Genomic DNA, 26,779 nt, shown 5'->3' with positions numbered 1-26,779 from the left:
TTAAGATCCTGAAGCCACATGCCTGGGTTCAAATCCCAGCTCGATCACTTACTACATGTGTGATCTTGGGCCAGCTAACCTCTCCGTGCCTGTGAAAATGGGGACAGTGAGTACATAGTTCACAGGGCTGCTGGGAAGAACAAATGAATCCAGAGCGGTGCTTGACCTGCAGTGAGCACGACACGTGTGACCTCTTATAATTGTTGTGTCAACGACAGCCCAGCTGCAGCCCAAGCCCTCATGGAGACTTTCTTAGCTGACAAAATGTGCGAGCTGTAATCTGAGGTCTCTTCTGGAGCCAGGCTGGGCTGGTGAGGGTTTGTCCTAGTTGGTCTTTTCTGGGTCTGCTTCTGACCAGGGGTGGTGAGATGGGGGGGGGGGTGGCAGATGCTCAGATCAAGCCCATCCCCTCACCTCCACTCCAACCAGCATCTGTTTCCCATAAATCCCTCCAGTGCTTTGCCTGGAAGAAGAATGATCTTCCTCAGGAAACAAAGTTCTCCAAAACCACCCATCTGGGCAACCAGGCTGCTCATGGCGTGGGAGTGTCCGTCTGGGCCTCCTTCCCTCCCTACATTGTCCCTAACAAATCTTAGAACCAATGACACCCTTTTAGCACTACTGCCAAGGGAAGTCACTCCCCTTGTCCCAGCTGCAGGACGCCTGCCCCTCGGGCTCCCGACTGCCCACTGCTGCCAGCAACATGCCATCTCTCAGGTCACATGGTGACCACAGTGTTCCAAGTCCGTGCTGATCTGGGGCCAGCTGCCCATCAGCCCAGACCACTGCCCCCAGGAACACATTGTTGCTAGTCTAGGATTATTCCTTGTTCGAATCCCTTAAAAGAAAGCCCGTGGTTCTTTCTGCTGCAGCAGACAGAAGGAGGTGCTTCCAGAATATTCTGTTCCTGGAACCTGGCAGAGGCTGGCAGGGCCCCAGGTCCTTCCATCATCTCTCTCACTCTCTGCCTCCCTCCCACAGGGCCCTGGCACCCCAACTTTCTCTTCTCCCCTCCCATACACTCGTTTGAAGTTTTGCTCTTGGGTCACCCAGAACGTGCTCAGATATAGACACATAAAGACACAGTTTTCTGTATCTTCAGGCAAATGGGCAGCACAGCCAGTAGTCCATTAGTAGGAAGCCATTACTATCGTATTGAAACAAACCCTGATATGTTATGGGTACATTATTATGTCCGTGTTACAAAATAAAATGCAAAACTCTACATTCACTTTCAAGTGAAACGTGAGGCTTCAAAAAGAAACACTAGAATACAGATCCACCAAGCAGAGGTATCTTCTTCTTTGTTCACTGATATATTCCCAGTGCTGAGAAGAGGGCCTGGCACATTGAGGTGTTTGCTTAATGAACATTACACGAGCTTACAGTCTCAAGATCCAGGCTGGACTGCCTGACCTGGATACATTCCATCCCTTCTGCCTTTAGGGGAAATATTTGCGAGTCACTGGGTCATGTTATATACCATTTACTCCCCCTAACACTCCATGGCCTTATGTGATGGACACCTCCATTGAGTGGAACCATTGAGAACCTGAACTTCCCACTATATTTGAAGATGTCCCCACCATGTGAGTCTTGGTGAGAGACTGGGCCTAACCCTCAATAAGAAACTTAAAAGGCCAGGTAAATATTTGACCTGCCACACAAGCGGGACCTGGACACACACCTAAGGAGCAAGTGATAGACAGACACCAGGTCAGATCAGAATTCCTTCTGCTGGGGCCCGCAGTAGCATCCAGTGTGTGCTTCCAATGGCCACGGTGCCTGAATCAGTTGCCCTTGGCTGTGCCCTGGCTGCCCAACACCTTTCCTTCCTGTTCTGAGCCTGTTCTGAGCCTGGTCCCTCCCTAGTAATTTTTCAAGCTACTCAGCATCCTTCTCATACAGTTGTTCTCTGCATAAGTTACCAGAGATGTTTTCTGCAGCGTGAAATCAAGAACCTTCATGTCTGAACATTGATGCTATTATCTCCATTTTCTGGATGAGGAATCTGAGGTCTAGAGTGGCATTGACTGAGCAGAGTACTACCATGTGCCAGGCTGTTCTCTGGTCTCAGTTCAGGGATGGGAGGCAGGTTAGGCATGTAAGGGGAAAGGCCCTGAGATGACAAAGAGGAATTGGAAGAGCTCTCAGTGGCTGGAGGGAGGGAAGTGATTAGGCTGTAGAGTTAGAAAGGGCTCAGAGCTGGCAGGGCTTTGGCGGTGTTGTTTTGGAGTTTGTGTTTCATCCTAAGAGAAGCCGTCCAAGCTATCTTAGATTGAGTTCATTCCAAAGCAGACATTGCGGGAAAGGATGGAAATAGAGGAATCAGCTAGAAGCTTATGGCAGGAGTGCAAGTGAGGGGATGGATGGATCTGGACCAGGTGGCGGCTCTAGAGAGGAAGAAGAGTGGGTGGATTCACAAGTATGCTGTGAAGAGCATCTGTGAAAGTGGTGCTACTGATCGAGACGGAAAGATGAGGAAGGATCAGTGTGTGTTGTCGGAGGCAGGGCGATTCAAGAGATGGGATTGGACATGGTGAGTGTGAGGTATCCTGAGAGATCAGGAGGCAGTTGGATATGACTCTGGATCTCAGTAGAGATCAGCTCTGGAAGCACAAATAAGGGAACTGTCATCATACTCACTTCATTCAGTATCTTCTTAAATGTCACATCAATAGAGCAGCCTGCCCTGCCCACCCACATAAATAGCAGCCTTGCCCACCCTCCACACTCCAATAACTCTCTCTTCACCTGTTTCCCCTTTTTCATGGCATTTATCACGCAAAGACCTGATATAATATATATGGTTTGCATATTCTCCATCTCCTGTACTGGAGTACAGGAGGAGCTCCATGAGGGCAGAACTATTGGTTCTGTTCTGCTGTCTGTCCAGTGCCTAGAACAGTGCCTGGCACACACTCGGTGCACAATAATATTTGTCGACTGAGTGGAATCTTAAAGCCATCGGACTAGATGAGCACAAGAAGGCACACAAAGAAGAGGTGGTCTAGGCCCAAGTCCTGAGGACCTGAGACACTCAGATGATGGGAGAGGAGGAGAAGGAGGGGGAGAAAGACGGAGGAGAGGCTGAGCAGCAGGAGGAAAGTCACTCCAGAGAAGGGCTTCCTGACTCAGGTGAATTATGCTGAGAGGTCTAGTGATGAGAAGGTAAATACACCTTGAGTTGCCAACATGGTGCTCACTGGTGACCTGGTGAGAACAGTTTCCATGGAGAGGTGGGAACAGAAGTCAGAGCCGGGGTTAGAGCATAGAAGCTCTTTTCTCCATTCGGGCTGGGCTGTGGGCGGAGGAGGGAGGGAAGGAGGGAAGGATACGGGGTTTGAGAGGGGCGGGCGCCCTTTCCAATCCCTTCCTCATTCCAGCTGCAAACAGGTCTGAGTCAGGGGTGACCCAGGTGAGCTCAGAGAGGTAGGGCCACTTTAGACTGTCCTTTCCAAACGCCCCCGATTCCCCTTGATGCCTTCAGGGTGAGGGGGCAGGAGATGATCACGTCCCTGTGTCGTAGTTCATTCTGCCAGAGCCCCGTGAACGTACAGGTCTTTCCAAAGCCAGCCTTGGGCTGGAGGACGCTGCTGGTTCCCTGGGCTCAACTGAGTCCTGGTGTCTATTTGACTCATTTGTTAAGCATCCACTGAGAATGGGGCTGGGGAATGGGGCAGAGAAGGGACAGAGAGGCCAGTTTTGGGGTGGGTGGAGGGGCAGAGGGGAAATTGGTTAGGCTCCACATAAGGGAAAACATTGAAGAAATTGGGGATGTTTAACCTGGAAAGTCGGAGACTCACGGTTGAGACGGGAGACATGAAGATGATGTGAAGATGGGTGACAGGTCACCATGTAGAGGTGACACTGGATTTATCCTGGTTGGAAGCTTCAGTGGGGAAGCCCTGTGTGTATAGATCAGGGACCTCAGCCCTCCCTCTGAGCAGAGCTTAGGAGACAGTGAATCATCTGTCCTTGGACTTATCCAGGCCAAGGGTCCATGGCCCCCTGGTGAAAGGAGTCAGGTGTTAGGGGGGAGGTGGAGTAAGGCTCAGGCCTCAACCTGGTGGCCTGTGGTCCAGGGACAGCCCTGATGATGTTCCCATGGGCCAGGGTTTCTGCACAGCCAAGGTCAGCTGGGCCGAGTGGCAACTGCCCAGTGCAGCCGGGCCTGCATTCCTAGTTCTGAAAAATATCAGGCCTGGGTCACTCACTTGTTCCCGGATGGGCCCCTTAGGCATTTGGGTTGTGAGCCCTGACCACACTCATCAGGCTCTGCCTTTCTAGGTTCACCCGCAGGCCCACCTGGGGCAGGAGGGGAGGCGGCAGGACCTTCCCACGGGCTCAGGTGGGAGCACATGGCACGAGTGCCCGGCCATGACTGTGATGCCAGATGGCATCTGGACCCCACCCGGCTCGAGACCCCCCACTGCCTGCCCCTCCTCCCCGTCCACACGCTGCCACGCTGCCAGGGTCTATCATGGTCTCAGGGATGGGTTGTTTCCACCCAGGGCAGCAGAGTCACACATGGGGCCTCCTGCCCTGGAGAAGAGACAGTCCCCAGGACAGGTGCTCTGTGAGCTGAGATGAGGGACAACATAAGGACGTGTGCCCTCCCCCTGGCCCAGGAGGACGGCCCAGGGCAGGATGCCGGCAGCAGTGGGGGAGATGGAAGGTGACCGGTGGACTGGGGGGCAAAGGGGACTGGACACTAACCTGAGGAAGCACAGTGGGGCAGCTAAAGGGATTGGGAAGAAGAGATCGGAAGGCAAGGTGGTGCTGAGAAGCCCAGCTCTCCCTTCTCCCTCTTGACTGGGACGGACCCTGACCTACGCTTTTCAGATCTGAGGGCAGAAGACCAGGAGGGAGTAGTCTTCATGGGGAGGAGATTCCAGCTGATGCCTGACCAGACTGGGGCAGATTTCACCATGGCCCCATTTGTTTCCATGATGGCTACAGGAGTTGGGACTAATATCCCCATTTTACAGAGGAGGAGACTGAAGTGAGACTTGCCCAGGAATGAGTAGAGCCACTAGGTAACAGCAGGGCTCCTGGGTGTGTCCCAGGTCTGCTCTTTGAGGAACTGCTCTGGGCCACCAGGAGCAGGTCTGCTGGGGAGGACAGAGCTTGGGCTCAGGAGCCAGGCTTGGTTTCCTAAAGGTAATATGGGAAATAAACCAGCCCCAGGCAGGGTCACTGGAGGACAGTGTAAGGTGATGTGTTTGAAGCACCTATCACAGAACTAGTCACAAACATCACCTTCCCTGTTTCCCTCCTTCACAACCTCAGTGAATAAACCCAGCATTTACAGGCATCAACCCCAGGTGGGTGGGGACCCATGGAGGTCAGGAGTCTAGAGGGGCAGCAGGAGCAGCTCTTCCTTCTATTAGGATCAGTGGTGATGCTGCTGTTTATGGGTCCCCACCACCCCCAGCCCGGGGCTGGACACCCTGCCTATGGGATCTCAGTCCCCTTCTCAGCCCCTTTGATGGCCAGCGGCCCTGAGCTCAGAGGGAGACACTCAAGCCAGGTCTGCTGACTGAAACTGGAGTCTCTCTAGAGCATCAACCCATGTGCTTCCCACGTGATTGTGCTTCCCTCCACTGAGAAGCTGGCTGGGCAGGAGGCAGGGAGCCCTGGAGAGGGGCCACAGCACACGCTGCCCTCTGGGGACTGACCCTCACCTCGGGGCCCACCCGGGAGGTAGGGGGGCCTCCCCATCTTTTCTCTCCCCTGGGGGCATCCAAACCCCAGAGCCAGAAGCAGGAAGTCTGGTTAGAGATTTCCTTTGGGAAAACTTTTCCTCTGGGAATCCTTGTTCCTCTCCTTTCAAGGAAGCCTGAAACCCTGGAAGGAACCTTGGGCTGGGAGTCAGGGAGCCTGGGCTCACCTTCCAGGTCAGGCTGTACCACTGTACTAGCCCCCTCTGAGCCTCAGTTCAGTGGCTGAGCAAGGGCATCTAGAGGGTCCCTGGAGCAGCCGCCTAACCATGTTAAAGACCCAGCCCCTCACACCACCTGCCAGTGTCCGCCCCGCCGGTTCTGACTGCAAGGCAGCCTGGGGGCGAGACGGCCCAAGGGCTCCACTTGGTGGCCACGCTCAGCCAAACATGCAGCCACACCCAGCAGCTTCCAGTGTTCATTAATTAATCTTAAGAGCAGAGGTCATGACCCTAAAACATGGGAGACAGGGCAAGAGAAAACCCAGAGAGATCAAGGTGCACCTCCCCAACCCTTCCCAGACCAGGCTTTCAGAGTCAGTGGTGCAAACGGAAGGTACCGCCATTGTAAATCTGTCTGAGTGTAAAGCACTGGAGTTTGGGGTCGGATGGGCCTGGACTTTAATCCCTGGGGTTCTTAACCTCACCTCGAGTCCCTCACCCATGCAGTGGGCTATTTAGGGCACATCCTGCAGGACTATGGCCCTCTCTCTGCATGAGCAGGCAGCCAAGGGAGATGGCAGGGTCAAGGCTGGATCCATGACAGGTGTCCACCTGGTGGTGCTCAGCCCTTAGGCCAGTGGCTCATCCATGGCTGCACATCACAATCACCTGCCGCTTGGGCAGTGCTTCTCAAAGCATGGTCCCCGGACCAGCAGCAGAACATCAACAGGGTACTTGTTGGGAATGCAGATTCCTGGGTTCCACCCCAGACCTTCTGAATCAGAAACTCTGGGATGGGGCTCAGCAGGCTCCAGGTGATGCTGGTGCTTGGTCTAGTGTGAGAACACAGTGCTTAGCTACTGGGGGGTGCTGAGAAAACTCCTCATGTGATTCAGATGTCTTAGGATTCAAAATCACCTGTGAAGGTCAAAATACTAACAGGTGCCTGCCTCACCCCCCACTCCCCCACCCTAACTTCCACCCCTAGGGAGTCTGGTTCAGTGGAGCCAAAGCAGGACCCAGTCAGGGATTAAAATAACAACTCTGCAGCTGATTCTACTGCACAGTCACTGCTCTGGTTTGGATCCTTCTCTCCATACCCTACTCATGCCCTTCCTTTAGAGAGCCAGGCCCTGCAGCAGAGGGCAGCAGTTCTCCTAGAACGCCAGGTTGTGTACAGGATAATCACCAGTTATCGAATTTGGAGGCTGCTTGAGCTGTGACAGGCATGGTCCTGGACACTTCGTTACAGCATCTCACAAGAACCCTATGAATTGTTAGAAGTTCCTGCTTTACAGATGGAGAAACTGAGGCACAGAGAGGTTAAGTAATTGGCCCTAGGTCACACAGCTACTAAATGGCAGAACCCAAATTTCAACCTAGTTCCCACAGACTCCAGAGTCCACCACCTTTGCTTCCTTATTTTACAAATGAGAGGTGGGATGACTTGCTGAAGGTCACCAGGGGTGGCACCCATCACTCCTCCTGTACCTTTGCCTGGAAGCTCACCAGTGCCCTGGAACCAATTTCAAGATGGGATGAATGGACCTCTGAGTGGGTGTCACCCCCAGGAAATAATGCCACGCTCCCAGGAATAAATGCAACTGGAAAAGGAGGTGGAGGCAGGGTATTTGGGGTTTTTTGTTTTAAGTTTTATTTATTTATTTTTGGCTGCATTGGGTCTTTGTTGCTGTGCACAGGCTTTCTCTAGTTGCGGTGAGGGGGGCTTCTCTTTGTTGAGGCGCGCGGGCCTCTCATTGCAGTGGCTCCTCTTGCTGCGGAGCATGGGCTCTAGGAGCAGGGGCTTCAGCAGTTTTGGCACGTGGGCTCAATAGTTGTGGCTCGTGGGCTCTAGAGCACAGGCTCAGTAGTTGTAGTGCATGGGTCCGCGGCATGTGAGATTTTCCCGGACCAGGGCTCGAACCCGTGTCCCCTGCATCAGCAGGTGGATGCTCAACCACCACGCCACCAGGGAAGCCCTGAGGCAGGGGTATTAATTAAGTCACAGGAACTTCTTCCTGGACCCACAGGATTCAAGACATTAAGGAAATTGACACTTGTCCCTATCCTGGCTCAAGTGTTCGTTGTCTTCTCAGTGCTAGGTGGTGTCCACCAACACCCGGCTCAGAGAGAAGAAAGAAAAAGACAAGAGGAGAAGCCGAGGGAGTAGAGAAAATATAGAGTCATTTTATTGCTAAAAATATTTTTCCAAAAACAAGGGCATTTTTGTTTTGAAGACACGAAGGTCTGTAGTCCTTGGGGAGGGGGCTGAATACCACCAGATGGGCAGTCCTCATAGTTCTCGAATTCTCCTGGAGATTCGGTAGAGCTCCATTGTTGCCCTGGCGTCTTCCACCGAGTTGTGTCCCGACACGCTGTCCTGCAGACACAGGTACAGAGTGGGGACTTGGGGTGTGGCTGAATCCAGGCGCCCATGTGACCCGGGCCTTCCCTGCTCACACCCTGACTTCCGGGACTGAAGTGGGTCAGTGGGTGAGTCTCCCCAGGCCTCTGACACCCTGGACTCAGCAGGTGGCTGGAGCAGGCCTGGCTTCACCCATTAGCACTAGACCCAGGCATGGCCAGGCACAGAATCCAGCATCCTGAGGGCCAGGCTGTGCCCTCCAGGCGCTTACAATCCGCTGGGTGTGGGCCGGGCACTGCAGACTTGGCCTCAGACCCAGAGGGGCTGAAGCAGTTCTCACAGGGAGCCCCAGGGCAGCGAGGAATGTGGACACAGATGTTTCTAAGGGGCTCCTTGCTCAGCACGTGAACAGGGCTCTTCAGTGAATCCACGTGCTGACACTCTGTCCTCGGTCCCTGGTGCCACAAGCGCAACAGAGGGGCCCGACCTCAGGCCCATCCCCTGTCTCCTACACGTTCCTGCTTCCCAGCCAAGCCGCCCCCCACTCCTCAGGCTGGGGCTCGGTCTCTCCCCTCCCCGGCGCCTCCTCTCTTGCCTCCTCCACTAAGACGCCCCCGTCACACTCCACTCAGACCTGGTGTCCTGCCTGCCCCCTGTCTTCCGTCCCTGCTCCAGGACACCTGCCCTCCCCTCTGTGGACACGCCCCACAGATGTGCTGATGCTCAGGTCTCGGGCCACCCTCCGTTCAACCACGAGTTTCTCAAGGATGGGCTGGGCCTTGCTCACCCGGGTGCTCAGCCTCTGGTCCAGCCTGGCCCAGAGCAGGTGCTTCATAAACGTCCACTGTGCTGGAAGGGCCCACGTGTGGCCGCAGCTCCTAGTGTCCAGCCCGCCTCCCTGGGCCCTTCCACCTCGGTGAGCTCCCAGGCCCCAGCACACACCTGCCGGCTCCTGGAGACTGCTTTGCCTGTGGGTTTGAGCTCAGGGTCCCTCTCTCACTTTTGGAACCCCCCTCGTTGGATATCTGCCGCTTTCCTATCTGGGGGGGCAATTCCAGAGGCTTCTGCCTGGGGCTCTGGGGGGGCCTGCTCTGTCTGTGGCTGCAAGTGCTGAGGAATTAGGGCCCCGGGAGCAGTATCAGTTCCTGCCTAAAGGGAGGTGTGTGTAAATAGTGCGGCTCCCTGGATACATCTGCGCTCTGTGCTCTACACCATTTCGCAGAGTTAGGCAGGGGGATTAAGCTTCAGTTACCCACAGGGAAACTGGCATGATTTTGAAAACACACAAAAACGCCTTGACTGGGTACCTTCCCTTCCCTGCCGCTCATCCTCACTCTACCAGGGCTTCCTGGGTCAGCTCTCACATAAATGCCCTGCCCTCCTGGAGAAATCCCTACGCTCTCACACAGCCTCTCAGGACTAAGGGGAGGCTGAGCATCCTTGGGGCCAAATATTTGCTCCGCAGCTACTGGGAGACTTCACAGTCCTAGCGGGAAGGGCCAGGCCCCCAGAGCTGGCAATCCGGCCCCAGGCTGGGAAAGGGGTGGTCCTCACCTGGATGCGCCATCCAAGGAGGCGCTGGCTCAGCACGCGGAGGGAGACACGCCGGCAGTACAGCAGGCCGGCCTCACGCCAAAGAAGCTTGTCCGCGGCCGTGTCGTAGATGGCATAGTTCCTCATGTTCTCCTTCAGCGCCTTGAAGTCGTGCTTCAGGTCGTGACCCACCACCAGCTTGCCTTTCAGGAGCTGCAGGATCTGGCCAGGAAGACATGCACCCTACACGTCACGCAGGGCACTTCAGGTGGGTCTGGGGCAACTTGGTGCCATCACGGGGGGCTGGCCTGAGCTGTGTGACTATGAGCAAAGTCCTCCTGGACTTGCTGTGTGACTATGAGCAAATCACCATCCCTCTCTGGGCTTGGAACATATATACCATCGATAAAATGAGGAGACTGGACCAGGCCCCTTCCCCCTCAACAGTTTAGTGATGCCGGAAGGCCCATCCCAACTCCTTCCGTGGTTTCTGTGTGATAGCAATGGCCACGAGCCAGGCATTCGTTGTGCATCACCTACATTATGTCGTTTAATCCTTTTAACAGCCCTCCTGTGGCAGGCGGGTTGACCTCCCAGAGATGCCCACTCCCTAATCCCCAGGCCCTGTGAACATGTTACACGGCAAGGGAAAATTAAAGTTGCAGATGGACTTGAGGTTGCTAATCAAATGACCTTAAAATAAGGAGAGTTTCTGGATGATCCAGGTGGGCCCAGCATAATCCCAAGGTCCTTATATGTGGCGGTCAGAGAGATCTGACATGTGAACTGGACAGGCTGCCTCTGGCTGTGGAGGTGGAGGAAGGGGCTGAGAGTTCGGAACAGGGGCGGCCATAGAAGCAGGCAAGGGCAAGGAAACAGATCCCCCTCCAAAGGCTCCAGAAATGAACACGGCCCTACTGACACCTTGATCTCAGCGCAGTGAGACCCACATCGGACTCCTGAACCACAGAAGCGTAAGACAATAAATTTTCGTTCTTTTAAACCACCCGGTCTGCAGTTCTGTTACAGCAGCCATAGAAAACCCATACAGCTATGAGGGAGGATTGTGTTTAACTGAATTTTGCAGTTGAAAAAACTAAAGTGCTAAGAAGTGGAGTCATTTACTCAAGGTGACTCTGATGAATTTAAAATATTTGCAGATTCCTTGACACTCCTCACAGAAAAGATGGAGTCTAATTCCCCTCACCTTGAATATGGGCCGGGCTGTGTGACATCTGATCTCTCTGTGGGGCCAGTGTCCCGGGAGCCCTGAGTTACCCTGAAGCCACCATGCTGGGGAGACCACCCTGACGTAGGGAGATGTGCCCAAGGCCCCCAGCACCAGCCACAGCACAGGTGGGTGAGCGAACCATTCTGTGATTCTAATCCCGGGCCTGCCAGGTGCCTCAGCCAACCAGCTGTCCCCGTCTGCCGAGCCCTGCCCAGATTGCGGATGCCTGAGCGACATAAATATTGACACTGTTTGGAGCACTACGTTTTGGGGTGACGTGCTAAGCGTCATTAGATAACTGAGACAAGTCACACGGTTAGTTCGTGGCAGGGCCAGCCCTCAAAGCCAGCTTATCACCACCACATTATGCTGAAAAAGCCGCCTGCTCCAGGCCTCCGCCAGCCCAGCTGCCAAGCTGCAGAGGGCAGCCCTCAGGGTGCCCCAGTCCTGTGCCCTGCACGTATGCCCAGGCCTCCGTTCTCACCTCCTCTCCCACGGTGGCCCTATGGAGAGCCTCAATCATTGGTCACACAGGTGGGTCACCTTTCCTTCCCTTGGCTGCCACTGGGGAGGACGGAAGGGGGACCTTGGAGCGAGCTGTACCAGGCGCCAGCTGAAGGGCAGCTCATGGGCATCTCAGGCCCCCCTAGGACAGCTCTCCGGCAGCCTTCATCTCTTCCTCTGTGCCCGAGGAAGGAGCCCTCTGGATGGCTAACACCGTCCGGTGTCCTGCTTCTGCTTCTAGTGGCTTCCCCAGACATCCCATGGGGTGTTTGACTTGCTCCCCCTTGTGGCCACTTTGCAGAAAGAAGCTAAGGCTCCAAGAAGTGAGGTGACCTGTCCACGGTCACAGCACTGGAGGCAGAGCCGGTCCATCCACCGTCAACAGGTAATGTCACAAGCCTGCCCCACTGGTACCATGGTTTTCTTGGGGTCCTCCTCTGGACAGACCCTCACCCAACCTAGGGACTGGAGAAAGCACTCAAAGAATAAAGCTGGGCCACTCCTGAGGGACACCAGTTCTTGTCACACTTGGGCTTAGGAATCCCCTGGTGAATCTCACCAAAATCTGGATTCGGATGTGGGATTCTACATTTCTAACAGGTGGTGCTGATTCTGCTGGTCTGTGGGTCACCCTGAGTAGTAAGGGCACACAACCTCAGAGCAGCAGCTCGAGGGGAATCCTACGTGTGGAGGAAAGGGCTCGGGCAGCACACAGGGGATAGGTAGAGGCCCAGGGCCAGTGGATGTGGCTGTGCTGGGCAACCGTAGGTCACACGCCTTTCCTTGCTGACATCCTTTATGTTTCTGAACAATGGGGCCTGTTTTCCTGTCTATGAGCTGACTCAGGGCCAGTTCACACAAAGCTCTGAGGGGACTGTGCCACCCTAGAGTCAGCCACAGCAGCCGGTCCCAGGCGTAAGAGGGCCAAGTCATTGTGAGGCAGATTCCTGGGAAATTCATCACTTCCCGAGCCCCAGGGTCCCGGTGGTGGCGGGGGGAGAGGGGTACATTCAGGACCATGAGACTCATCATGAGACAAATAAAATAAGAGGTGGACAAGCAGAAGGAAGGAAGAAGTAGGGAAAGGAGGAGAACAGTCTGTTTAGCAGAGAGATGCCAACTCTTCAGGACAAAGATGCCGGGCACCGGGTAGGGAAAGGCTGCTGCAACTCGCTATGTGATCTCAGGGAGGTTGAAGACGGTCTCTGGGCTTCAGTTTCCCCATTTGTAAGGTGAGGGCCTGGCGACGTGAGCCTCCACGGACTTTCTGTGGCAGGGCTGGGAGGGAAACCCAGGGTGGTGTGGAGGTGCCAGCTGGAGGGGCCTCAGGGCTGTGTGACCTGCTGGCTTCGGACCTGCCCTGAATCAGTGTCATGAGGCGGGCGTGTCAAACACAGGGGAGGGAGGCTCAAATTCCTGGAAAGAACTGGAGTGGGTGGGGAAAGGGACATGCATCGATCTGTTCTCATTGCCTGGCACTAGGCCAGGTACTTTCCTCACCTCATCATGGGGCCTCTCAACAAGAGTGTGTCATTTTATAGTGAAGTGTCTTAGTGTCATTTTATAGTAAAGGGGGTTGTGGATCAGAGAGGGTAAGAGGCTTGCACAGGTCACACAGCTGGTGAGTTGATTGCTGAGATGCAGTGTCCGGATCTGCCTGACCCTGTCACTATTATCACAGTTGTTATTATTACTACCTACTGAGAACCTAGGGATTATATTAGCATTATTAATTTCAGGGTGGAAATTAATAATTTCTACTGCTGGGCCCATGACGGCACTCACTGAAGATTTCTTGAATCATGAATATGGCCCCTATGAGGCGGGGATTGTCATACCATCTTACCAACAGGGAAAGGGCGGTGCCAGTGGTGTGTACCCATGTCACATGCAGAGGAGTGACAGGCCCTGGTGTTTGCCCGAATTCTCTTTCCACTGTGTTTTCCCTCTAGTCCAGGTATTTCCCAGGCCTGATCAAAAAAATCACCTGAGACCCTTGTTAGAAATCCAGAGGGCAGGGCGCTACTCCAGACCTGCGGAATCAACATCGCCAGGGGAGGGGCATTAGCAAATGTTCCAGGGTATTCTTCCCATCTGCCAAGTTTGGAAATCCCGGCACGGATGCCTGTCCAGCCCCTTAGAGCCCGCTGCTCCCATCATGCATCCATTCTTCCATCTGCCCGTTCATTCATTCCTGGCTGCCAGGAGACGTGATTATAAGGGACTCTGAAGAATGTTGCCCTTGTGAAGGCCCAGGTCCCCTACTGGCATCTTCAGGAGTGACCCTGGTCCCCCTCTTTCCTTCTGTCCCCTGCCAAGCTCTCTGGGTACCCCTGCCCCCAGCTTCTGTCTGCTTACCCGGGGTAAACCTGGATGACGAAGTCATCCTCCTCCATCTGGCTGAGCCCCAGAGAGACCTGCCAGGTGGCAGGGCCCCAACAGGGCACTCCAACACAGGCAAGGGCTACAGCACTGGTACAGCTGAAACCAGTCCCTGTTCACAAGCTACTGTGGCTTCCTTTCTGTTTCCCACCTAAACCACGATGCCACACAAGATTTAGTTTCTTTATCTGCAAACTAAGAGTGTCATTATCATTCCCCAATCCCAGTCATGGGCTGGGTGCTACTCAGCATACCAGGTTAACATTAAAAGAGCATTTACTTACAAAAATGAGTTACGGTCTACGGACAATTACCGTTAGATTAAAAAATGAATTAAAAGAGCATTGACCTGTCAGGTGAGAGCCCTGCATCTGAGCACTGAGTTGTAGCCCAGCTTGCTGTGTGTCCTTAGCAAGTCACTGCCCCTCTCTGGACCTTGGTCTCCTCGCAGGTTCCTTCCTGTGCTGACAGTCTAATTTGTGGGGCTCTCTGTAGAACAGGGTTCTCAGCCTTGGGACAACTAACAGTTGGGGCCAGATACTCCTTTGGTGTGAGTGTGTGTCCTGTACATTGTAGGATGTTCATTCAGTACCATCCCTGGCCTCAAGCCACTGGATGTCAGTAGCAGCCTTCCGCACCTCACTTATGACAATCAGAAGTGCCTCCAAATCCTCCTGCACTGTTGGTGGGAATGTAAATTGATACAGCCACCATGGAGAACAGTATGGAGGTTCCTTAAAAAACTACAAATAGAACTACCATACGACCCAGCAATGCCACTACTGGGCATATACCCTGAGAAAACCATAATTCAAAAAGAGTCATGTACCAAAATTTTCATTGCAGCTCTATGTACAATAGCCAGGACATGGAAGCAACCTAGGTGTACATCAATAGATGAATGGATAAAGAAGATGTGACACATATATACAATGGAATATTACTCAGCCATAGAAGGGAACGAAACTGAGTTATTTGTAGTGAGGTGGATGGACCTAGAGACTGTCATGCAGAGTGAAGTAAGTCAGAAAGAGAAAAACAAATACCATATGCTAACACATATATATGGAATCTAAAAAAAAAAAAAGAAAGAAAAAAAATGGTCAGAAGAACCTAGGGGCAAGACAGGAATAAAAATGCAGACCTACTAGAGAATGGACTTGAGGATACGGGGAGGGGGAAGGGTAAGCTGGGACAAAGTGAGACAGTGGCATGGACATATATACACTACCAAATGTAAAATAGATAGCTAGTGGGAAGCAGCCGCATAGCACAGGGAGATCAGCTCGGTGCTTTGTGACCGCCTGGAGGGGTGGGATAGGGAGGGTGGGAGGGAGGGAGATGCAAGAGATATGGGGACATATGTATATGTATAACTGATTCACTTTGTTATAAAGCAGAAACTAACACACCATGGTAAAGCAATTATACTCCAATAAAGATGTTAAAAATAAATAAAATAAAATAAAATAAGGGCTTCCCTGGTGGTGCAGTGGTTGAGAGTCCGCCTGCCAATGCAGGGGACACGGGTTCATGCCCCGGTCCAGGAAGATCCCACATGCCGCGGAGCGGCGGGGCCCGTGAGCCATGGCCGCTGAGCCTGCGCGTCCGGAGCCTGTGCTCCGCAACGGGAGAGGCCACAACAGTGAGAGGCCCGTGTACCGCAAAAAATAATAATAATAATAATAAAATAAAATAAAAATATCTGATCTTACTGTAAAAAAGAAAAAAAAGAAATGCCTCCAGATATTGCTAAATGCTTCCAGATATCGCCTCCGGATTTGCCCTTGTAGGCAAAATCACAGTGCACTGAGAACCACCGTTCTGGATGACAGTGAGACCTATAGGCATCAGAAGATAACAAGGCAGTTACCTTGCATTATAAAAGCAATGTCATCCTATTACAAAAAATAAAAAACAGAAAAGGGGTGAGGGGAGCCCCCCCAAAATCCTAGTGCCTCGTGGCTGCATGGGCCCTGGGTGGACTGGGGGCCTCAGTGGCTCCCTGGAGCCAGCCTGGCTTCTATGGCCTGGTCTATGGCTCACTGCTAGCCGGGCCCACTTGCAGGAAGAGACAGACTGGCGAGCCACCTTTGAAAAAGGACTGCAAGAAACCAATGCCTGGTGAGCTGGTGGCTTAGCTGAGAGGTGTCGCCTGGACTTGTGGGGTCTGATAAATGGCTAATAGGCTTCTGCCCTTTGGGGGCTCCCCAGCGTAGCTTGGGATCTGTGAGCCTGGTCTTTGGGATTAAACTACTGTGGGTGATGAGTGAGGTCAAGGTGCCTCAGCGTCCTCGTTCATGAAAACAGATGATGGTGGTTGCCTCATACCACAGCTTCACTCCAATGCTGCTCCGACACTACCTGTTCATACATCAGGCACTTAGCATTCACAGCCCGCATTTACACACTTTGATCACAGGATCAGAACATCACAAAGCAAGCCCTCAGGCCAGAAGTTGAGTCTCTGCTCCACCCCTTTCTTGGACAATTTGCTCAACCTTGTGCCTAAGTTTGCTCATCTGTGAAATGGGGTGATGATACTAGTTAACTACCTCCCGGGGTTGTGGTGGGGCGTAAAGGTAGTGGGGGTATGAAAAGTGCTTAGAACAGGGCCCGGACATGATGCTGGATACACCTGTGCTGCTTCATCACCCCTGTGTTACAGAGGATCCTACTGAGGGGCACAGAGAGGTTTAGCAACAAGCCGGAGGACGCAGGGCAATCAGGTGGCAGAGCTGGGATTGGACCCACGTCCAGCCAAGTCTAAAGACAGTTTGCTAAAAGTCCGCATGCCCCAACTAAAGATCCCGGATGCCACAATGAAGATCCAGCGCAGCCAAAATAAATAATAAATAATAAAATAAATAGATAGATAATTTTAAAAAATAAATCAAGACAGTGCTTGCTCCCTGCCCCCTGGGCTGTACGTGTATTACTGTATCTTGACAGCAAAGGCCAACACGAGGGCAGAGGCAATTCTCTTCCACGCAGCTGCCAGAACTCTTGTATGATGAAAATCAATTCAACTCCAATCCCACAAACATTCTCAGGGCACCTTCTATGTTCAAAGCACAATATCCAACCTGGGGCAGATAAAGTACATGGCAGGAGCTGTGGAGCTAGACAGACCCGTGTGTGTGGCTAGGCAAGCTCTAAAGCGTGTGGGCTATGGGAATTCCCTGGAGGTCCAGTGGTTAGGACTCAGTGCTTCCACTGCAGGGGGCACGGGTTCTATCCCTGGTTGGGGAACTAAGATCCCGAAAGCCAGGCAGCGCGGCCAAAGAAAGAAAGGAAGTGTGTGGGCTATAGCAAGGAGGGTGAGACCCCCAGGGGGTTAGAGTTGTGGGTGGGGAGGGTGAGGGGGTCGGGCAGGGCCTCACACAGGACTCCTCTGGCCTGGGCCTGCCAGAATGGCAGTATTTCTAGGGAAAGGGATGGGGGATGGGAGAGAGTAGGGTTGGGTCTGAAGCACAGTGGGCGATGGCTGAGCTGAGAGAGAAGACAGAAAATGTAGGTATGTGGTACTTAGAGGACCATGGACGTTGGGTTGCCGGACCTTAGGCAATGGGAGCCTTGGAGGTACTTGAACCAGGGGGTGGGGATGGGAGCGGGGGCTATGATCTGAGCCAGGCCTGGGGAAGTGTCTCTGGCAGCAGGGTAGAAGACAGGGGCAGGGAGCATACATTGTGCAGCAGGCAGAAAACGAGGGCCAGAATCTAAGACCGAGGTTCTCAAGGGAAGCTGGAGAGGGGACGGGTTGTAAAATCTGACTTTCTGCCTTGTTCTCTCCACAGGCACGTTGATGACCTTCAGCCATGAGCCAGGCACTGTGCTTAGGGATACAGACGACATCACTACACCCAACCTACACAAGGCCAGGAAGGAGGCATTAGTACTCCCCATTCACTGATGAGAAAACTCAGGCTCAGAAAGTTTCAGTAACTTGCCAAAGGTCACACAAACCAGTAAGTGATGGAGCAGGAAATGTGAACCGCAGATGTGGTTCCAAAGAGCTGCCCGGTCTTTAGATCCCCGCCTCCCTCCTCGAATGGCTGTTAAGTGCCTACTCTGGACGGCACTCCGTGTTACACACTGGAAGGGCCTGGCATAATCTCCAACTGAGAAACAAAAGCATTTTGGCACCAAGTCTGGATGAGGACCAAGGTGTCCTGACTCCCAGGCCAGTGCTGGAGGGCGTCCAGGGAATCGCATTTCTCTTCTGCCCTTTCTGCTGCTGGGATGGGGAGGGAGGCCGGGGAGGAGAAGGGACGGGGCCAAGCCGCCCACCTGACTGCTCCGTGGGGCTCTGAGTGTGGGCAGCTCCATGTAGTATCCCTGGGTCTCCCATCGGCACCTAAAGCACGCCACCTTTCTTCGTGTTGCCCTCCCCTTCTCAGTGACTCACCTTTGTTCTCCTCTGTCCTAATGTTTCCTTCTTTCCGATCTTCTGGATGCTACTGATGACTAAGACACTGCTCCCTGGGGTCTCTAACTCTTCTCTCTGCTGCCATCTGTTTCCTCACTCCCATCCGTCTCCCCAGCACCCCCGTTCAGGTTTTCTTGACAGTGGTTTTCCTGCCATGCTATTGCTCAAGAATCTTCAGTGGCTCTCTATGGCCCACTGAGTTGCATACACAGACTCCTCCCTCCCCTTTGGCAAATAGCACCAGCCTCATGGAGCCTTTCCAGGACCACCCTGATGTACTCTGCCCCCTCCTCAGGGCTCCTTAGTACCCTCTTAGTACCTCTAGAACAGTGCTGTCCAATAGAAAGAAACATAACGTGAGCCACATACGTAATTTTAAATCATCACCAGCCATATTTTAAAAGGTAAAGAGAAATAGGTGAAATTAGTGTTACTGTTTTATTTAAACTAATATATAAAAATATATAAAATACTACCATTCTACATATAATCTATATTTTTAAATTATTGAAGTACTTTATGGTTCTTTTTTCATTCAAGTCTTTGAAATCCAGCGCATATTTTACACTTACAGCACATCTCAGTTCAGACAGACCAGCCACTTTTCAGGTGCTCACCTGTCACCCGTAACTGGTGGGACCCTACTGGACACACAGCTCTAGAGGTTTTGAGCCTTCCACATTCTAGTTATCTGAACTTGTGCGAGTTGCTTAGTGTTATGGGTTGAATTGCGTTCCCCCTCAAATTCATTTGTTGAAATCCTAACCCCAACCACCTCAAAATGTGACTTATTTGGAAATAGGGTCATTGCAGACGTTATTGTTAGGATGTCATAATGGAATAGGTTGAGTCCCTAACAAATACAACCGATATCCTTATAAAAAGGGGAAATTTGTGAGACATGCACACAGGGAGAATGCCATGTGAATATGAAGGCGAAGATTGGGGTGACATTTCTCCAAGCCAAGGAACATCAAAGATGGCCAGCAAATTGTCAGAAGCTAAGAGAGAGACAGAGAACAGGTTTTCCCTTGCAGCCTTCAGAAGGAACCAGCCCTGCTGACACCTAGATCTGGGACTTCTAGAACTAGTCTCTAGAACTGTGAGAGAAGACATTTCTATTGTTTAAGCCACCCACTTTTTGGTACTTTGTTTCAGCAGCTCTACCAAATCACTGTTTAGTTCAAGAGAGCCTCAGTTTTCCTCATCTGTAATATGGGGACAACAAGGAAAGAAACCTAACAGCTAACAGTTTTTTAGTACTTATATAGGCACTCTCTCCAGGCCCTTTTCCAATCCTCACAATAATCCTGTGAGATTGCTGCTGTCATCACCCCCATTTTCTTTTCCAGATGGTGAAATGGGGTACAGAGAGGGTGAGGAACTTGCTCAAGGTAACTTAGCAGGTAAGGAACAAAGCCAGGATTCAAACTTGGCCCTCTTAGCTCTGAGCTAACAGCTCCTGAAGACACTTTTGGCAGACTGTTTTGTGAGGCATGAGCTCCTGGATGGAGCTCAGGAGAGCATCCAGTGAGTAGCCAGTGCTCAGAAAACAGGGGCTATTGTTGTGGGCTTATCTCCGGCACCTGGAGCCTGGCACATGTGCAGTATTTGGGACTGAGGTGAACCTCAGTTCTTTGTGTTCTTCATGAACTTCCCCAGGGTGAGTTCACCTTCCCATGAATGACCAACCCTGGTGCTGAGTGGCTGAGTTTCGTTTTCTTCTAGTGATTCAGAGAAACAGAAAGTAGACTGGAGATGTCACAACAAGTTGAAGGGGAAGAGAATGGGAGATTTTGGTGTGCCACACCCATCTCTATGAGTGGATGGCCTGTGGTGGGTCTGGGAGCAAGCTCTCCCTGAGCTCCGTGGACTCTGGCTGGCCTGTCCTTCAGAACCAGGAGGGCGCCCTGCCGAGCGCCCAGCCAGTGAGGGCCTCCACCCAGGACCCGTCCCCCATTTCCCCCACAGGGCTCCCCAGAGGTAGCTGGTATAGAGGAAAGAAGGAGGAATCTAGCCCCCAAATCAGTATGCAGGGAACAGCAGGCAGGACTCAGCTTCCCCATCGTAAGACCAGCAAGGTGTACCAGATGCCCCGAAGGCTGCTCCCAGACACGAGTCTAAGGTTGTCTGATGGCAGGAAGCCTCCTCAGGGATGTGATGGACACACCAACGTGTTTCTCATGCTCTGGTGCTCCCCACGCATGGGTGGCAGGGAATCTGACATGGCTGGGGTCACAGGTCACAGCTCCGGCAACCAGGGGAGGTGCTGGGGAAGTGTGTATGTGTGTGTGTGGGGGGGTATATGTGTGTTGGCCTGGATGGCATATGGCCCTTCTCTTACCTCCAGCCTGGCCACGGCAAACGGGGTGGCCCCCTCCATGTTCTGAGCTGTGATCCCGCTGACGGGGGTTCTGTAGTCGGTGATCTCGCCCTCAGGCCGGATGAACTTGTCGTAGAGCACGGTGCCGTGGTAGTCTACGAGACTGCAGCGAGCCAAGCCACTCTCCCTGAAGGGCCCCAGCCCCACCATCTCGCAGTCCATGGCCACCACATCTGTGCCTCTTGCCATGTTCCACCGGGACCCTCAGATGTGCTGGAGAGGGGGCGGCAGGAGGGGCATCACATGAGGGCCAGCTGAGACCCCAGGCGTCCTCAGCCACCTCCCAGCCAGCCTACACCCTCTGCCCTGCCCTTTGTCACAAACACCACCTGGCACAGACGGAAGTTGGCCTCTTGCCACCCCAACTGGCTTCTTCAGCCGGCAGTCCCAGGGCCTCTCTCTGGTCCCGTCCGGCAGCCTCAGGACCAGGATATCCCCTCCCAGCACCTCCCCTGGATTCTACCCCGGAGAATGCCTTGAACCCACCACCCTGTCTCCCACTCTTACCGGCCTGCCTCTCTGGTGCCCCTTCTCAGCTACTGCAGTTGCTCTTAGCAGTGACTCATCTCTGACTTCAAGCCGGGAATCCTGACCCTGTTTCAGTTTCTGGTTTGGTATCAAGTGAAATCAGGGGCGGGAGGCGGGGCACGTGGACTGGGCTGCTTCATCTCCTCGGCCGGCTCGGGAGCTCAGTGTCCTGAGTCAGAATTGACCAAGCTTACCGGCTCCTTGTCTGGGTGTCCCATCTTTGCCCCTGCCCTCCACCTAATCGCTCAAGCCCTCCCCCTCCTCGGATGACGCAGCTGATGTGGACGGAGTGGATTGCAACATCTGTCTTTCATTTCTCACCCTCTGCCTGGGGAATAAACATCCCCAGGACTGGAGCCCAGGGCATGTCCCACAACTTCCGGGGCCACCACCAATCTGACAACTCTGTGAGGTTTTTTTTTTTTTTTTAAATATTTATTTATTTATTTATTCGGCTGCACCAGGTCTTTGTTGTGGTATGCAGGCTCTTAGTTGTGGCATGCGGGATCTAGTTCCCTGACCAGGGATCGAACCCGAGACCCCTGCATTGGGCGTATGGAGTCTTAACCAATGGACCACCAGGGAAGTCCCCCTGTGAGGTCTTTTATGGGGGCAGGGAGAGCTGGCTCTTGGGACACTGAGGTTATTTATTGGGAAGGGCAGGAGAAGGTTGGGGTGCAAGAGGGGCTAGCCCCCACTGCCGACCCAGTAAAGCCCTACGGCCTCTATTGGCTCAGGGATGCCTCAGAAAGGGTCATTAGTCTGCCCTCGACGTGCTCTGCCTCCAGCTGGACTGACACTGTCTTGAGGACAAGGAGAAGCAGGCCTGGAGGGAGCCCCACCAGCCCGGCCATATTTCCCAGGGGCAACGCTCTCCCAAGCTAGAACTTTGACCCGTTAGAACAATGCCTAACACACAGGGAGCACTCAACATTTATTGAATAAATGAATGAGTTACATCCGGGGCAAAAATAGAATCAGCTTTAATGAGGAAATTGTCCATTATATACTGTGGTGAGTTGAGCGCTCCCATCTTGCCTCCTACCCCAGATCCATATGGAACAAGCTTTGAGCTGTCGAGCTGAATCTGACAGCCCCCCGTTGTCACAAAGATTTGTGGCTTGGAAAGGAATTTCCCCAGGTTCTCGGTGTTTTCACCAAGTGACATCCAGCTTCATTTAACAGACCTCAAAAAGAAAACCAGATACTGACATACGTTTAAAGGATAAGTCATTGTTCCTGTTTGTCGCTCAACTGGTGGGAAGTTGAGTTAGAAGAGGTTATTTGGGGTTCCCATTCTGAATGAGCTACTTTTTCTTGAATTCAGGCTGTCTGGGAATTTTTTGTTTCTCAAATGCATAAAGGATTGTCACCCTGATTTAGGGGGAGAGGAAGCAAAATTCCCGTTACTTTAAAGGAACATGCATTGAAAAGGTAACCCCCTAAAGATCCAATTGGAGGTTTCTGTTTCTACAGTCCCCGTAGGACCCCATGCACCCTCTGGTGATCGGCCCACATCAACATCCCCACTACAGGCCTCACCCCCTCTCTTCCACTGGCCACCTCAGGACTCAGGCAGAACACGTACTCACCCCTGCGATTCTTTTCCCCACGGGTCCTAAACCTGCTCCGTGGTCAACTCCAAACCTGCATCTTCCAGTCTTCTCTGCATTTCTCCTTTTCTACCCACACCCTACCCCAGTCCTCACCTGCCCTACCTCCATCTTCATGCCCTGCTCTAAATTATCCTTCAAATCTTACCAGATTAAGTTCTCCAAAATCGAATCTCTTACACTGTCATGGCACTTTGCTCAAGAACCTAGTGATTTCCTGCTGTCCAAAAAAAAATAAACAAACCTCAACTCCCACGCAGTCCCCAAGACCCTCTTACATCTGTCCCACCTGCCTTTCCAATCTCATCTTGCACCACTATCCAATCTAAGACTCTTTTTTAGGTTTTGACCTAAATTGATGGCCTTCCGTGTGTTCACATGTTGACTCCTTCAGAAGAGATCAGTCATTCCATAATTCATTTATCACGTGCTAAGCCCTAGGGTTAGCAGGGGTATAATCAGGTCTGCGCCTTCAGGTCAAGGAGATGTACAGTCGTGCTACAAGGTCAGCCCCTGTCCCACACCTTCAATTAGCACCTCCTTCTCACCTCCTTCCTGCACACTGGCTTCTTCTCTGTCCCCAGAGCCTGGGCATTTGCTGTGCCAGTCTGGAAAGCTCTTCCTCCAGGTTATCTATCCAGTTTTCTCCCTTTCCCTCAGGTCTCCCACCAAGGCGTTTCTTGGCCTCTATTTAAAACTACACCCTCATCCCCTTCCCAGGTTTCTTCTATAAGAATTGATGCCATCTGAGATACCACATATTGTACTTGTTCACTTACTGTTCCCCCTCCCACTTGCACCTGGAACCCTGCCTGGATCACACTGAATTTTTTCAAATGTATTGTGTGCTCTGAGGTTGGACACAAACATTGGCGAGTAACAGCCTAGGAGAGGAATCCCTGACCCCAGCCAGGGGGATGGGATGGGGATTTCCTAGTGGGGATGCTTCCCAGGTTTAACTGGTGTCACTCATTGGCCAGACCAATCCACAAATTTCCTTGGGTAAGGGGGAAAGTGAGTCATTCAGGGCAAACCTCTCAGCCTTACAAGACACGCATCCTGCCAGTTGGCCCACCTGCAGTGCCTGTAGCAGGTTGAAGGCTGCCACTGTATGGCCTTCTCTGAACCCCCAGCATAGGACACAGGCCGAGTGGATGAATCATAACGGTGGGTCAGATACCTCTCCCTACAGGCAACCTGCCCTTTGAAATCCAGCTCAACTGCCTCCAACCTCAGCTGGTCACGTACCCCTAAAATGTGTATGTGAATTTCTAAATTATATACCACAGATGGAAACACCTCAGTCAAATATCGGCAATTTAGTGTGGTTCAACTTAAAACATGTCAAACTGTGCTATGGAATACTGTTTTTTTCTTTTGTTTTGTTTTTTTTGTGGCTGTGTCGGGTCTTAGTTGCAGCACACGGGATCTTAGATGAGGTGTGCGGGCTCAGTAGTGGCAGTGCGTGGGCTTAGTTGCCCTGCGGCATCTGGGATCTTAGTTCCCCAACCAGGGATTGAACCCGTGTCCCCTGCATTGGAAGGAGGATTCTTAACCACTGGACCACCAGGGAAGTCCCTGGGATACATTTTTTAAAACATAAAAAAGAATGTGTTAAAAATAAACTATATACTAATAAATATGTGAAAAAGATACTCAACATTACTAATCATCAGGGAAATGCAAATCAAAACCACAACGAGGTATATCACCTCACACCTGTCAGGATGACTATTATCAAAAAGACCACAAATAACAAGTGTCGGTGAGGATATGGAGAAATTAGAACCCTTGTGCACTGTTGGTGGGAATGTAAAATGGTGCAGCCACTGTGTAAAACAGTATAGAGATTCCTCAAAAAAATGAAACACAGGGAATTCCCTGGCAGTCCAGTGGTTAGGACTTGAGCTTTCACTGTTGTGGGCCAGAGTTCAATCCCTGGTCGGGGGAAACTAAGATCCTGCAAGCCACGGTGCGGCCAAAAATAAATAAATAAACAAACACAATTACCATGGTCCAGCAATCCCACTTCTGGATGTATACCCAAAAGAATTGAAAGCAGGGTCCTGGAGAGACATAGCAGCATTACTCACAATAACCAAGAGGGAGAAGTAACCCAAATGTCTGTTGATGGATGAATGAACAAAAGGTGTCATATACATACAAATGAATTATTATTTAGCCTTAAAATGGAAGGAAATTCTGACACATACTACAACCTCGGGGACAAACTCTGAGGACGTTATGTTAAGTGAAATAAGCCAGACACAAAAAGGCAAATACTGTAGGATTCCACTTACATGAGGTACCTAATCAAATTCATAAAAACAGAAAGAACGGTAGTTGCCGTTGGAAGAAGGAGGGAATGAGGAGCTATTGTTTAATGAGTATAGAGTTTCAGTTTTGCAAAATAATACAGTTCTGGAGACGGGTTGCACAACATTGTGAATATATTTAACACTACTTAACTCTACCCTTAAAAATGGCTAAGATGGTAAATTTTATATTGTGTATTTTATATTTAAAACTAAAAAAAGTTTTTAAAAATAAAAAAAGTGAGTATATACCTTCAAAGAGAAAGAAGTTTAATAAACTTGTGCTCTGTATTAGGGCAGTTATAAGATTTTCAAAAATAAACTATAGTGGGAAGCAGCCGCATAGCACAGGGAGATCAGCTCGGTGCTTTGTGACCACCTAGAGGGGTGGGATAGGGAGGGTGGCAGGGAGACGCAAGAGGAAGGAGATATGGGGATGTATGTATATGTATAGCTGATTCACTTTGTTATAAAGCAGAAACTAACACACCATTGTAAAGCAATTATACTCCAATAAAGATGTTAAAAAAAATAAAGGAAAAAAAATAATTAACTATAAATTCTGTAGTATTTTCTTGCTACATCCCAAAGCATCATCTTGAAAGCCGCCCACCTCAAAGGTCAAAGCAGCCAGCAAGACTCAGCGCCCCAGCATCACCACCATCCCTCCCCCAAGCCACCCTCCCACCCTAGCTGAAGAATTCAAAGAAAAGGCCACTTCACCCACTTTCCAATTGAGTTTTTTTCCAAGTTTTACAACAAAGCTGATTTTAAACCCAGTACATCTCCCCACTGCTAGCAGTTCCATCCTTCCTCAACCCACAGACCAAAGAACCAAAGCTAATTCTCAACTGTGAGTGTGGCGTCAGCTACAGATGTTTAAGGAACCTAGAACAAAGTCCTGGAGCCAGGCGAGGCGTGGTCAGTGACTCAGCCAGCTCCCAGAGCAATTTGCGGCCCTGCTTTTGCAGTTGCGTGGTTTCAGTGTCTCTCCCTTCCTGGCCCTGCTGCTTTGCTCAGACTGACGTGAAATCCAAGCATCACGGGGAACGGTGAGAGCCCAGAACCTCTGAGTTGTCCTCAGCAACCTGTGCCCCACCTGCTGGAACAGCCACGAGGACAGTCCTGTCTGGGTCAAAGCCACTCAACCTGAGGGCGTGTTCAGGTGTTACCCGGAAAGCCCAACACTGATCCTTAAAGAAAACATAGCTGGTCCGGCTTACTAGGCGCCAGGCACTGGGCCAAGCACTCAGCACTTCATCCTCCTAACAACCTGTGAGGTAGGTGGTGTTATTATCCCCATTTTACAGATGAGGGAACAGACTCAAGAGTGAAGTCACACACTTGCCTGAGTCTCAAAGCTATTGAGTAGTGAACAAAGATGGGGCTCAAAGGTTCTGTGTGACCTGAGCTCCGGGTTACCCCAATACCCCCAAACTGCCCCTTAGGAAACAAGGAAAGAGGGGTAGGGGATGAATCCTGACACAGAACATTTTTAGAAATCTGGAGAAAACCCAACCACCAGTGATTGGGGGCACCCACCCCAGTGCAACAGCTGCACAGCTGTCAATGCCCGGGCCGGCCCCAGTGGACCCGCCCTCTGCTCCCCTAC

General features: G+C 51.8%; 1 protein-coding gene across 2 annotated transcripts; it reads right to left on the bottom strand.

Annotated features, from left to right (window-relative positions):
* Positions 1–8,048: 8,048 nt before the first annotated feature.
* ISG20 (interferon stimulated exonuclease gene 20) lies at positions 8,049–26,777 on the bottom strand. 2 transcript variants are annotated; one of them, XM_067696347.1, is made up of 4 exons: positions 21,219–26,777; positions 20,673–20,924; positions 9,804–10,004; positions 8,049–8,264 (listed from the first exon to the last, which is right to left on the bottom strand). In XM_067696347.1, the coding sequence occupies exons 2-4, from the start codon at positions 20,898–20,900 to the stop codon at positions 8,178–8,180; spliced, it is 516 nt and encodes a 171-aa protein (XP_067552448.1). In that variant the 5' UTR covers positions 20,901–20,924; positions 21,219–26,777; the 3' UTR covers positions 8,049–8,177. The 2 variants fall into 2 exon arrangements, with proteins under 2 accessions (XP_067552448.1, XP_067552457.1); XM_067696356.1 differs by lacking the exon at positions 21,219–26,777 and adding an exon at positions 21,041–21,198.
* Between the last annotated feature and the right edge of the window lie 2 nt (positions 26,778–26,779).

Source organism: Pseudorca crassidens, chromosome 1 (assembly GCF_039906515.1).
Source record: "Pseudorca crassidens isolate mPseCra1 chromosome 1, mPseCra1.hap1, whole genome shotgun sequence".
Classification (NCBI taxonomy): Eukaryota; Metazoa; Chordata; class Mammalia; order Artiodactyla; family Delphinidae; genus Pseudorca; species Pseudorca crassidens.
Note: the sequence above shows the minus strand (reverse complement) of the source record. Positions and strands in the feature narration are given on the sequence as shown.